Genomic DNA, 13,620 nt, shown 5'->3' with positions numbered 1-13,620 from the left:
CCCTCGGAATTTGTATAAGAAGCATGAGAATTTAAAGATGGCTGCGCCCATGTCATGTATTGTTGCTGTTTTATGACTGTTTAGTGTTTAAAGTTAATATCATGATATTTCAGAAAAAATGAATGAATTGAAGCCGATCAAAGTATATTTACAAAACGACAAGCCATTGGTCTGGAGTGCGAGAGGTAATCTTTTGAAAGATTGTTTACATTTGTGAAAAAAGACAACTGTAAACAAACTTTTAACAGGTTGGGAACACCTCCCCTACAGCAAGATATTCTCCCTAAAATGCGATTATCTTTCTCTAGCGAGAGTAAATATATTCGGTACAACCGAGAAAAACACCCGTGGAGTGCATCTCTTCGTGTTTCACCTGAAAAGAAGAAAAGGTGCTAAAATGCCTGATACTTACTGTATGCAAATATATTAATCAAAACAAAAACACTCACAATGTGTATTGGATTTCAGCCTCCTTCCCTCTTACGCAGCAACTTTGATGTGCAATTTCTTGTGTTGTCAATTTTATAGAGACAATGCGCGTCATGTTGAATATGTGTCATGCTTATTCAGCATTTCACTGAAATTGCCATTATTTTCAATAAAGACACCAAAACACCTGGGATCCATTTTACAAAACAACGTAAATCAAAGTCGCAAGTCTTAAATTGTACTACACAGTTATTAGTTTGAATTAATGAATTAAAATGTTTCTGAAACTTAATTTTCAGCATTATGTTTTCACTAGTTTACATTGGAGTGAAGGATTTTACAATAAATGAGAAAATTTCAGTATATAAAGTTGGTTGTAAGTCGTAAGTTCTTTTGTAAAACGTACCCCTGTTTATGGTAATGTTTACTTTCTCGCTAAAGAGGGATAATCGTGTTTTAGCGAGAAGATCTTGCTATAGGGAAAGTGTTCTTAACCTGTGTATAAAGTGACGAAAACAGGAAAAGAAGGTATATAATACAACAAATTGAATGTTGATGATGTGTTACTGACTTGATTTTACAAACTTAGTTGAGAAATTTTGTTTCAAGATTTGCATATGGTTTCAGATTCTGTAGAACTGCGAGAACAGTGGAGAATTGTGGGGTGTCTGATCGGATGCTTGCCTCGATTACCTCGACAAAACAATTATCTAGGTTTGCCACTACAGCTTTCAAAGGAAGAAGTCACCCTACTGTTGGAGAAAGGTGATTGCATACATGACACAATATGGAGTATACATGTAGGGGTCTATACCATACCACTCCCTAATAAAAAACACACAGGGTTTGGTGTATAGTATAGACCCCTGGCCTACTATTAATACATATAAACTGTTTGAGCGAGCGCATGATGTATGTACATATTTTGCAAGGTTCATGCTTTGATCAGGTTCAATTTAAACAATATCTATTTGCCAAATACTCAGTTCATGAATGAAATAAGACAGCAGAATTCTGAAACAGCCCATTTTAGTTTTTTCCCAGGGTTTATATCAAATTATTAAAACATATGATTATCATACATGAATGTGATTGAAATATCTTTATACTATATACATTTTATTTTTGTTGCCTTCACTGTGACTTGCTTAATCTTTGACGCACAAATTGTTCTAAACTGTATATTTCTCGATTACCTCTACTTTCCTTATTTCTACTCTCAATCTTTCCAAGTCACAAATTGTGTGATTAAAATGCCCAAGTTTTGTTGAAAACCTTTCAAATTTTTAAAACTAAGTGAACAGCACTGCCTTTGAAAATAAAACAGATTTCAATATAATGAAAATTATAAATAAATTGATAAATTCGACACTATTGCACATACATGCACCCCTATCTAATTTTAAAAAATGAAATTCATATAACAATCCTTGTAGCAATGGCGTGTTTCAGAAGAGAAAATTGGAACAATGTTTATAATATTGTACATAATTGTAGTTGTAACACAATCATTATGATATTTCAGCTTTTGCATATAATTATTGAATAAATTGCAACATTGTTGAGCCCCTCTCCACTGCTGTTTTAAGGATACATTAAGATTTATTCACAAAAATAGAATTAATTGATGATTTTTCAGTTGTTTATAGCAATTGGCAAGGTTGGTTATCATGAGGGGGGGGGGGGATCATTATGGTTTGCATTACCAGACAATCCGACATGCCAAGGAAATAGATTTAAGCTGTTCTTATTTTTAGACATGGAAAAACAAAGATTTAACGGAAATATTTTTGATGATCTGGCTGAATTCCATCAGTTTTTTTGGGTAACTTTTTAAATACCTGTGCTCCCTCACATAGTTTATGATAAGTTAGTCTCTTTTATTATTATTTTTTTCTTGTTAGAATAATCAATTCCTTTTGAGAATTTAGTATCTTAATCAGATTTGTGGTTTGCAGTCGATTATACCCAATTTGTATTCGATGCCATACATTATATATGCCTAATGTTTAAGTATATTGTCCTGGAAACATGACTTTTACAAATGGAAATAGATCTGCCACTGTTAGTCTTATCATGTCAGACGTACGTCAAAACGTAGACATGACGTCACACATCATCTTAGCCTGCCTTTCATAAACATTGCACCTTGTTAAACATTACGCCTAATGGTGCACTGAATTTTCATGCTAGGAGACCATGTACAAGATTAAGATGATAATCACCGTAAGTTCACAATTATAGTCCAAGGTGTGACTTTGTGAGATCTCAGCCATTTTTCACAAGGGACTTCTGGGATTGGTGTCAAATTTTTTTTCTTGTTAAAGGTTAAGATTTAGCTAGAGTTATTTTGCGCGCTTTAGTCATTAGAGCTCACAGTATGAGCCAGCGCCCTCTGTGCTGGCTCACTGCGCTTGCTATGATTATTTCAGACAAAATTACCGGTTCCTATGGTTGCATGCTCGACAAAATATGGAGTATACATGGCAGTGTATGAAACTTAGAGAAAATATCAGATGGACCAGCAGAACTGACTACTAAAAAACCAGCAATATCGCAGATTCACTAGAGCTAAAAATTAAAAGTTATCTCCCAATATTAATATTCTAATTTTATTTAATGTTTTTCACTTTCTGACAGTTCAACCAACTCTGAAGAAATCTGAGTCATAATCAATGTTATTTATATCACGATGGTGATCTGTTGGGCCTAAATTTGGCTGATCTTCATCATCCAGGCCTGGAGGTTATAAAACTTTTTTGAGCATGTTTTCGTACTCAAACTCTGTTTTAAATTGTACTCATACTCAAAAGTGAAGGTTATAAGACTTGTATAAAATCATTCTCATATTTAAATGGAATACATGTACATGCTCAAGATTTTTCAAACTATGCTTTGGAGCTTGCTCTGAGTTGTAATCAAAACAAACATAGCTGAGGATGAGTATGGTAAAAGTTTATTACCTCCAGGCCAGGTTTTTTTTAAAGTCCTGATTTCAAGGGCCTGGGCCTTTCCAATTGGGAAAAATAGTAATATTTGCTTGAAATCTGGAAAAAATTTCCACGGATACAAAGAAGTAGGGAGAAAACCAAACCAGTGCATTAAGGAATAATTGGACTACTTCCGGCTTCCAATTTGGTCAAAGCTTTACTTTGAGCATTTAGATAAGCAGAGGCCCAACAAAAATAGTTTACTTAACAATTTTGAAGCAATAAGACCTGTGAAAAGTTTTTGTGAACAATAAGTTTACCTTGCTTTGATTTGTTTTCATAGTTTGGTAATTTTAAAGCAAACATTAGGAAAAACACCTGCTTTTTAGCTCTGGGAATGGGCCTTGTTTTTGGCCCCTTGCAGACCCTAAAAAAAATCCCTGTCGTCCTCCACAATGTCCATTTGAAAGTGACGTAGTTGGTCAAATGGCTTGTGTGACCACAATCTAATTAAAATCAGAACTTCTCCAGTTTAACGGTTAGAGATTTAATTTTAATCAGATAGTGTATGACCATAGACCAAGGCTATAAATTTCACGGTTCGAAATTTCACATTTGCTACTCTAAAAATATTTACAATTAATAACGGATTTGATTTGACTGATTGTTAAAGACTCCTTAATGATTGAGATAAAGATAATCATAACTTTGAATCCAATTTATATGGAAATAGAAAATGAATAGGATTCTTGGTAAAATTAATGCGCCCAAGCGAGGTGATGTTAAGTAATATTTGTACGTCTGCTCTCGGTTTAGTACGTCTTAAGCGTGCAGCGGACGGGAATTTCATTCACTGTAAATGAAATATAGAGTCTGAGTAATGTTTAGCTCACCTGAGCCAATAACTACAGGTGCCATTTTAATTCTTTATATGCGTACAGGTGCCAATTTACTTCTTTTTATACATATAGGTGCCATTTTGCTTCTCAATAACAGCAGTGACTTAAAGCAGCCCAGTGTGCAGGAGAAAGAGGAGTTTAATGAATACAGACAGAAGAGCTACCAAGCACAGGTGACATTTTCTTTGTTTTGTTGAGAATGATGTGAAAAAACATAACAGTAGAGTTAAGGTGTCCCAAGAAATGTTAAAACAGAAATAAAAAAATGTACCTCTGAGTCAGTGCACTTCACATTATATGATGTCACAATGTATAGGTCTATAGTTGTATCGTGGGGAAAATGTCATAATATTTTCTCACTATTTACAGTGTACTACCTTTATCCAGTGTTCAAGCTGTATAATATGTGTAAATATGTTAACCACATGATATTTTTTTAGTATATTATAATATATTTATATAAGTATCTTGTTTTTATATGTAGCGTGTACTAATGTAATCTTAATATTACATTGTGACCTTGAAATCGCCCTCGATGTGCATAGTACTATCATTCAGAATATAGAAAGCCAATCATGTGTACCAGTACATGTCAACTTGGCTCAGGTGAAAGATGACGATATTTTAATTTGATCAAGGCATATTCCAAAAGGTAACTGGTTGCAGATTTAGGATTTTGATATGGAAGGTAGGATTTTTTGTCTCGTTTAGATTAGATAAGATTTGGCAGTGAATGTGTGAAATGCCCAACATTTGCATTGAAATGATTGAAATTGCTAGATATGAGAGGATATTGTCTGGCTACCTAACATGGCTACTGTACGTCAACGAACGAAATCATCAAAAGCTGTGAGTTTTTGGGTCGTATGGGGCTTTAATAAATATTTGAAGGTGTGTTTGGACACAAGTATAGTAGGAAAATATGTTAGGATTTTTTTGATATTAAATTTATGAGACAAGAACACAAGAATACCACTTTTTCTCTTTCTTCCTTTGAAGTTAGTTTCCATCTGGCCGTCATGTTTTGAAATGCCAACTACTCCTGTATAAGGGAATTTGGGCGGACTTATATACATGGACCAATGAGAGTTTTTGTTGCATTTCGCAATATGTATTACAAACAGATTCAATTTTGTCGTCACACAGCGCAATACTATATCGGCCAAAGTGTTCTAATTTAAAGGTGAATTGCAATAAAAGAGTTCTCGAAATGTGTAAAAGGAAAAAACAAGAATCTTCTTTTGTTTTTTATTGTCATAAAAGGAAAAATATTTGAATAAAAATACATTGATTTGTTCGTTTTTGAATTAGATAATGTTTATGTGTAAATCATGTCATGGTATGGAGTAATTAAGAATTTTCCCAGTATTTTATAATTTGATGTGTAGACAGAAAATGCAGTTCTTTTGATTAATTAAAATTTAACTCAATGTATACATATACTTAACTCTCTAAAAATGTTTCTGTTTTACCTGTGACTATGATATTTGTTAACAGGTAGAAATAACTGGTAGAAATGTTTTTGTTTTACCTGTGACCATTATATTTGTTTGTTAACAGGTAGAAATGTTTCTGTTTTACCTGTAACCATTATAATTATGATATTTGTTAACAAGTAGAAATATTTCTGTTTTACCTGTAACCATTATATTTATCAACAGGTAGAAATGTTTCGAGAGGAAAGAAAGAAGGAAATTCATCAGAACATGGCAAACATCATCGAGGGTAAGAGAGACAAGGCTCAGAAGGATTTGGAGGAGAGGAAAAGCCGCGGTGAAGTTTCGGAAGAAGCTGAGGTGGAGGAGGACTTCAGCATAGACGTAGACAAAGTTCCTATCCCCCCAATTCCGAAGAAGTTCAGTCTGGTTCAGTTATTTACAGGTGCACATCGATAGAAAATCTTATTTTTACACAAAACTTTAAATATCCTTCCTGGTCATGAATGCTTTAATCCCATCATTTTGATACTGGGTTGTACTTTTTAGATATTTACATGGTTTACTGATGTTTTGTCAGTAATGAATTCCATTCTATTTTCAAGTAAGATTTCAGGCCTTACAACTTCATAAAACTTATACTCGGACAGTGAAAACTGTCTAATTCAAAACCTGTACAGCCCGATTCACTGGGCATTCTGACTCATATTTTATTCTTTTCACATTGTTTATTCCAACACACTGTGTATTCTGACACAACATTTGTCTCACAGTGCTTGTCAGACTAGACACTGTGTATTCTGACACAACATTTGTCTCTCAGTGCTTGTCAGACTAGACACTGTGTATTCTGACACAACATTTGTCTCTCAGTGCTTGTCAGACTAGACAGGTTTCACTGTATCACAAGAAATAATCGTTCTCGATTGTTTGTATTATGTGTGAAATAAAAATACTGGGGTAATTTCTGCATAATCGTCTTTGCTTCCATTATCTGTATACTCACATGATACAAATAATCATTCAGACATTTAAAGTAGCCATCATTGAGAAGCTGATATCAGCAGACATCGAAATTCACTCCGTCATCAAGTCCTATCTTTTCAGAGTCTCCATACAAACCAGAGGACGAAGTGCCCGTCGTCTGGGGGTACCCCACATCTGAAAAAGAACGTCTGAAGTTTGGAGTTTATCGAGACCTTTGGAACCAAGGCTATTTCCTGTCCAATGGCAGCAAATTTGGGGGAGACTTTCTTGTTTATCCAGGTATGTAATATGTGTTTGGTGTAGTGTATCTAAAGCCCTTAGCATTTTTCAAGTATTGTAGAATCACATCTTTCTGTTGAGTCTTCTTGATTTAAGAAAAATGAGAATGTTTGATTTCATGAATTAGTTAGAATTCCATATAGTGTTTCAGTTTCTAATGTTAGTGGAGAGGGGAATTTGAATTCATTAGTATTATCCATAATATTGTAACTGAAAATGTATTGTTCATTTGACAATGCTTAGATTCTGATTTTTCATGAAGTTCTGACTTACCTGTGTAGTAGTGTTAGATACATGGCCTTTCTACTAGCTCTGATCCCGTGGGGATCCGGGTTAGAATACGTCCTCAGTACCCCCTTGCTTGTTGTAAGAGGCGACTTAATGGGGCGGTCCTTCGGATGAGACCGCAAAAACCAAGGTCCTGTGTCGCAGCAGGTGTGGCACGATAAAGATCCCTTCCTGTTCAATGGCCATAAGCGCCGAGCATAGGCCTAAACTTTGCAGCCCTTCACCAGCAGTGGTGACGTCTCCATATGAGTGAAATATTCTTGAGAGGGATGTAAAACAATATTCAATCAATCTACTAGCTCTGGTCAGTGGGTTAACCCTTTCGCTTGATTGGTATAGAGCGTTGGGCTGTTGTGCCAGAGGTCCTGGGTTCTGATCGGTATAGAGCCCTGGCAGGGCCGTAAATTAACCTTCAATTTGGAGGAGGCAGGAAATTAGGCGGGGGCCGCCCAGGCCCCCAGACGCTGAGCACATTTTGTGCACACTGAACACGTTTCATGCAAAATCCTTGATTCTAGGGCCTTCTAAGATGTTACTTGACTAACTCATTCTAAAAGAAAGATTTGGAATGCTTTTTAAGGGAGGTATCATGTTCTTAGTTATTGGAAACAACATAAATTCTAATGAACTTTAAATTTTAATTTTTTTTGGCTCAAAAGTTGGAGGAGGCAGCTGCATCCTCCGCCTCCATGTAATTTACGGCCCTGTCTGGGCTGTCGTGTCAGAGGTCCCGAGTTCTGATTGGTATAGAGCGCTGGACTGTTGTGCCAGAGGTCCCGGGTTCTGATTGGTATAGAGTGCTGGACTGTCGTGCCAGAGGTCCCGGGTTCTGATTGGTATAGAGCGCTGGACTGTCATGCCAGAGGTCCCGGGTTCTGATTGGTATAGAGCGCTGGACTGTCGTGCCAGAGGTCCCGGGTTTTGATTGGTACAGAGTGCTGGACTGTCGTGCCAGAGGTCCTGGGTTCTGATTGGTACAGAGCGCTGGACTTTCGTGCCAGAGGTCCCGGGTTCTGATTGGTATAGAGCGCTGGACTGTCGTGTCAGAGGTCCCGGGTTCTGATCGGTATAGAGCACTGAACTGTTGTGTCAGAGATCCCAGGTTTGATTGGTATAGAGCGCTGGACTGTCGTGCAAGAGGTCCCAGGTTCTTTGACAGCTGAGACATATATGTTACTCTGTTACATTTGGCGCTGACTTTGGGACCCAGGTACTCTCAGATGGATGAGAGTGATTGCCCTCTGAACTATGCTCCACAGGCACTTCTGGAGAATAGTGCTCCTCTCTCTCTGAAGGGGGACAATGTAATAGTGTTAGATGCATGACCTGTCTACTAGCTCTGACTAGTGGGTTAACCCTTTAGCTGGATCAGTAGAGCACTGGACTGTTGTGCCTGAGGTCCCGGGTTCTGATCCTCAGCGGAGACATATCCTTGACTCCGCTACACCTGTAAATCAGGGAAGAAATAGCCTGCATCTGACGCTACACCTGTAAATCAGGGAAGAAATAGCCTGCATCTGACGCTTGGAAATCAGCAGGCGTTAAGAATGATACATCGATTAAATATTATGTTCTATATACTTCCAGGTGATCCTTCAAGATATCATTCTCACTATATTGCCATCTGCATTCCTCATGAGAAAAAGATGTCTGCTCTTGACATAGTGAGTATGGGGCGTCTGGGATCGAACGTGAGGAAGACTGTTTTACTGTGTTCTGAAGGCCCAGATAACAAGATATCCTACATCTCACTGCAGTGGACTGGTATCAGCTGATATCAACAAGATGATATCATGTGTCTGGGTACAGTGGCTGATATCTGTGACATCATGATTAAGATAAAGATATCCTATGTCTCGCTGCAGTGGACTGGTATCAGTTGATATCGAAATAAGATATCCCACATCAGTACGATAGACTGGCACTAGCAGAAATCTGTGACATGAACTGATATAGCAAGATATCCCATGTCTCGCTACAGGACAGCTGATATCGGTGGAGTGACTGCTATGTTGATTTTTCAGTCGTTTCAAGTGTGCTGGAGTGAGGTGATTGCATATACATGTATATCAAAATGTTTTACTTGCAGATGAACAAAGGCTTGAGAAAGTTTCTTATACAGTATGTACTCAAATTTGTTGTGTTTGTCATTATACTAAACTGATAACTTTTCATATTTTCCTGAAGTTTGTCTGGTTGTCAGTTCAAGCATATTACTGTATCATATGAAACAAAAATCACTCAAAGAAAATGATGGTTGAACAATCTAAAAATTATTTGTTTTTAATGTTGTCAAAAAATTTTCAAACACAAAAATATTAATGTATTTTAAATAAAATGAATTTTTAAATATTTTTATCCTCCCCGAAAACAAATTTTTTTGGGGGGGTTGTTGTTACTGGAATCACGTGTTCTGTCTGTGTGTAGACATAATTTGCCCAGAGGCCAATGAACCGATTTGATTAAAACTCTTTGTATATCTTATATGAATAATGAAGTTGTGCACCTGCTATTTTGATTGAGATGTTTTAATATTCATGAAGTTATGGATAGTTTTTCCATTTTGAGAGAGTGTTGTCATTGTCCGTAGTAAATCTTAAAAACCAATGAACAGATTTGATTCAAGCTTTGTGTATTATAATATGTACGTAATGAAGTTGAAAACCTGTCATTTTTATTGAAATTCAAAGAAATTAGGAATACATGTAGTTAGGAATATTTTCATTTTACAGTTGTTTTTTCAACTTTATGGAAGTAGTCATTTTCTTGTAGATTTTGTAATGATCTGTTCTCTCACATCTAGACTTCTGCATAAGTTAAGGAGAGGGTATTTGTCTGTCTGCCTATCTGTGGATATGATGAAATGTGTCATTCTCTCGCTCATGTACTTGTATGTTGAATAGTTATCCATGAAATAATATTCAGAAGTTATAAGCATATCTTAAATAGTAACACTCTACTGCAGAGTATATTGTCTTGTATTTACATTAGTTCTTCATCATTTCAAATATGGGTAATCTTCAATAATGTTGTTGTCGGTTCCTTTTTATTTCCGTGCAGTATCACGGGTAGTGTCCACACTAGTGGGCCCCCTTCCAGGTATCTGGCTGGCTGCACGCATGGCAGATCTCACCTCAGATCTCCATTCTTTCCGGTCTTGAGGGTCGGCAGTTGAGAGCTTCCATTCTCTACGATCTTTCTCCGTCAACTCTCTCCAAGATAGCATTGGCCGACCAACTCTGCGTCTCCCAGGAACTTGTATATTTAAAGCATGATGAGCACAAATTCACCATTTCCAATATCCAGTGTGCCCTGCGGGGCTATTAGTGCTGTTAAGACAGTTCTAGTTAGATTTATAGATGATATAGGCTTTAATAAATGTTGAGATTTAGTGCAATATTTTAGTGTATAGGAGATCATGAAGATTTTTGAAATAATGCATTTTTCCCTTGATTGAATGACTATGAATACAATGTCAGAGATTCTTGATCAGTATTTATGCTAGCAGAATTGCAAAATTGAGGTCTTTCCTGTGCTATCTGTCAGGAGGAAAAACAACAATACCCTCCATCTTTTTTTATCAAAATTAATTAGAATGCAACTTTTAATTAATTATTGTTATTTTTACAATAAATATTTGACAGAAGCAATGAGATTTTGTCTTTGTCATATCTTTCTTATAATTTCACACAAGATTGATATTTGACATGTAGATACAATATCACATAAAAATGTGGCATTTACTGTCATGACCTTCATGTGACACTGTAGTGATCTCAAGGTTACTAAGGATAGTTTATCTTGCTAAATAACTTGGTCATAGAGAGACATTGAAGACTGAACTTGATACAATGGTTGTTTATAGTGAAAAGTCATGTCATGCCCATTATTTAAGGTCAAGGTCACTAGGTTTGTAGTTAAAAGTCATGTCATGCCCATTATTTAAGGTCAAGGTCACTAGAAAATTGGAATTGTTAAACTTTGAAGAGGTATTAGATGTTCATATTTAATACTGAAGTTTCTTTGGCTAGATGGTATACTATTACATGGAATCAAGGTTACTCATTTAACAAAGTTCAAGGATGAAGACAAATTATAAATTTTTGTTCAGAACAACCTTGGATTCTGATATTTAGCATGACAGATGTATCACTATTTGTACTACAGCATAATATTTACCATTGTGACCTGGTATAGTGGTCTCAATGTCAAATGACTAGGAAAATATTTTTTGGAAACGATATTGGAAGCCGATTCTAGAATTGTACAATTTATTGCTGATGCCCCGGCATCTTGTAATAGCCATTATTATACCCCCCCCCCCCCTGCAACAATGGTTTCCGGGCGCTAAAGCATTATCCTTTCCATCTACAGTCACCACAACATACATATGGACTACCCATGGGACGAAGATGTTCCCTTTCTAATTTAGGGTCAAAAGGTCAAGTGCACTGGACATCAAAATAGCAATATGGTTTCCGGGCTCGAAAGCGTTATCCCTTCCACCTACAGTCGCCATATCATACATATGGACTACCCTTGGGATGAAGATGTTCCCTATCGAATTTGGGGTCAAAAGTTAAGCGCACTGGACATCAAAGTAGCAATATGGTATCATCTTTTATCCATTTCTCCCTAGAGAAGAGACTACCCAAGGTTTGGTCATGCCTTTTCTTTTTTACACTCAGGAAAAGGTCATTTATACCTATTAACAACACCTTTTGGGAGATTGGGGTAAGCAGGGGGTATTCTTAGTGAGCATTGCTCACAGTACCTCATGTTTAGTACCACTACTAACAGAGATAGACATTGGAGGCTGAAATTTTTATTTATACCCTGGCATCTTGTGATAGCCATTATTTAGTAGCCGAGATCATCATAAATAATAGCAAGGTAAATTTGCAAAGCACTTGTGTCCCAATATGGCTAAACTCCAAGGTTAATTTTGGTACAAAAGTAAGGTGTTGTCACAAGGAATACACATGTGAAATATGAAAGCCCTATCACTAACCATTCAAAAGTTCTGGTCAAGAACAGTTTTTCAAAAGTAGGTCAAACTCTTGAGGTCACAAGGCCAAAAATTTTGTTTCGTAAGTAATTGTCAAAAGGAATATATATGTCAAATATGAAAGCCCCATTGCCAATCATTCAAAAGATATGGCCAAGGTTTACGTTTTTCAGAATTGTAGTCCCCCCCCCCCATCCCCCCCAAGGTAAAATATTTTGGAACCAACAGAATGGGCTTGTCATAAGGAATACACAGGTAAAATATGAAAGCCCTATAATCAACCATTCAGAAGTTCTGGCTAAGCAAACAGACAGACCAAAACCTATATGCCCAAATCTTTGATTACTGGGGCATAAAATATATACTTTATTAAAAAATGTACCATATGAAATAGTATACAAAGTGTCCACTGCTTTATAAAGGGAGACATGTATTATTACTCCATTAAAACTGTTCTTCCTACAACTACCCTATTTACTGACCCATAAATATTAAACTTGGGGAAACCAAAATTATATTAGGTTGATGCTCTAATATAACATAGTCTTGTAAGTTCAATTTTATTGTGACGTGCCAATTTTTTCAAAGATTACATTATAAGGTCTCAGACATAATTGCAAAGGTGATGCTTTTGTATTTTTTCCAACAAGCATTTAATATTATTTGACTTACTACACTGCTACAGGATAAACGAGGCCCATATAAATGCTCAAAAGAGGCCCATAATGCTCAAAAGAGTCACATTGGCCCTGCTGTTCATCAGTAGATTTTAAAAGATTTTTTATATCCTTTTTATTCCTACAGAAAATGTTGACCCCATATTATGACCGTACTTTCACGAACACGGTATTTTCCCAAATCATCCAAATAATGTTCCGCAGTCTTAATGATCTCTTAAAACCTCTGGTATATTTTTGTGAAGTGACATACAATTCTTCATCACATGTAAAGCTCTTCTGTTTAATCCTTTATCCAGTGGATATCACCCATTCCATAAATTCTAATTATTACACCATGTTTTCCTACGCCGTTTGTGATGTCACAAACATCAATTTTACATAGTTTGTTTACAAAATGTCAGGCAGCAAAATTCCCAACAATATTGAGCAATGTAAATGAATAACAGGTAAGGGGGGATAACATGTTGAGAATATCCCATGGTATGCTAAGGCTCGAGGATAGAAAACACACAATCTTAAATTTTACAAGTATTTTAAAAACATCATAGACATTACGTTTGCACCGAATCCCCATTATATTTGTTATGATATATGTATTTGCAAAATGGATTGAAATCGATTTCAAAAACTACAATTTCAATCCAATGTTTTCCATCGTTTGCGCTGAATTGTACCGGCCCTTTT

The 13,620-nt window shown here is 36.3% G+C and overlaps 1 protein-coding gene across 1 annotated transcript; it reads left to right on the top strand.

Annotated features, from left to right (window-relative positions):
• Positions 1–11: 11 nt before the first annotated feature.
• Positions 12–10,903, top strand: LOC125683416 (tRNA-splicing endonuclease subunit Sen34-like). Its single transcript, XM_048924551.2, has 6 exons — positions 12–185; positions 1,057–1,194; positions 4,331–4,431; positions 5,920–6,139; positions 6,802–6,960; positions 8,836–10,903. The coding sequence occupies exons 1-6, from the start codon at positions 119–121 to the stop codon at positions 9,021–9,023; spliced, it is 873 nt and encodes a 290-aa protein (XP_048780508.1). The 5' UTR covers positions 12–118; the 3' UTR covers positions 9,024–10,903.
• The last annotated feature ends 2,717 nt before the right edge of the window (positions 10,904–13,620 follow it).

This window comes from Ostrea edulis, chromosome 6, assembly GCF_947568905.1.
Source record: "Ostrea edulis chromosome 6, xbOstEdul1.1, whole genome shotgun sequence".
Lineage (NCBI taxonomy): Eukaryota > Metazoa > Mollusca > Bivalvia > Ostreida > Ostreidae > Ostrea > Ostrea edulis.
This window is presented reverse-complemented; position numbering and strand designations above follow the sequence as displayed.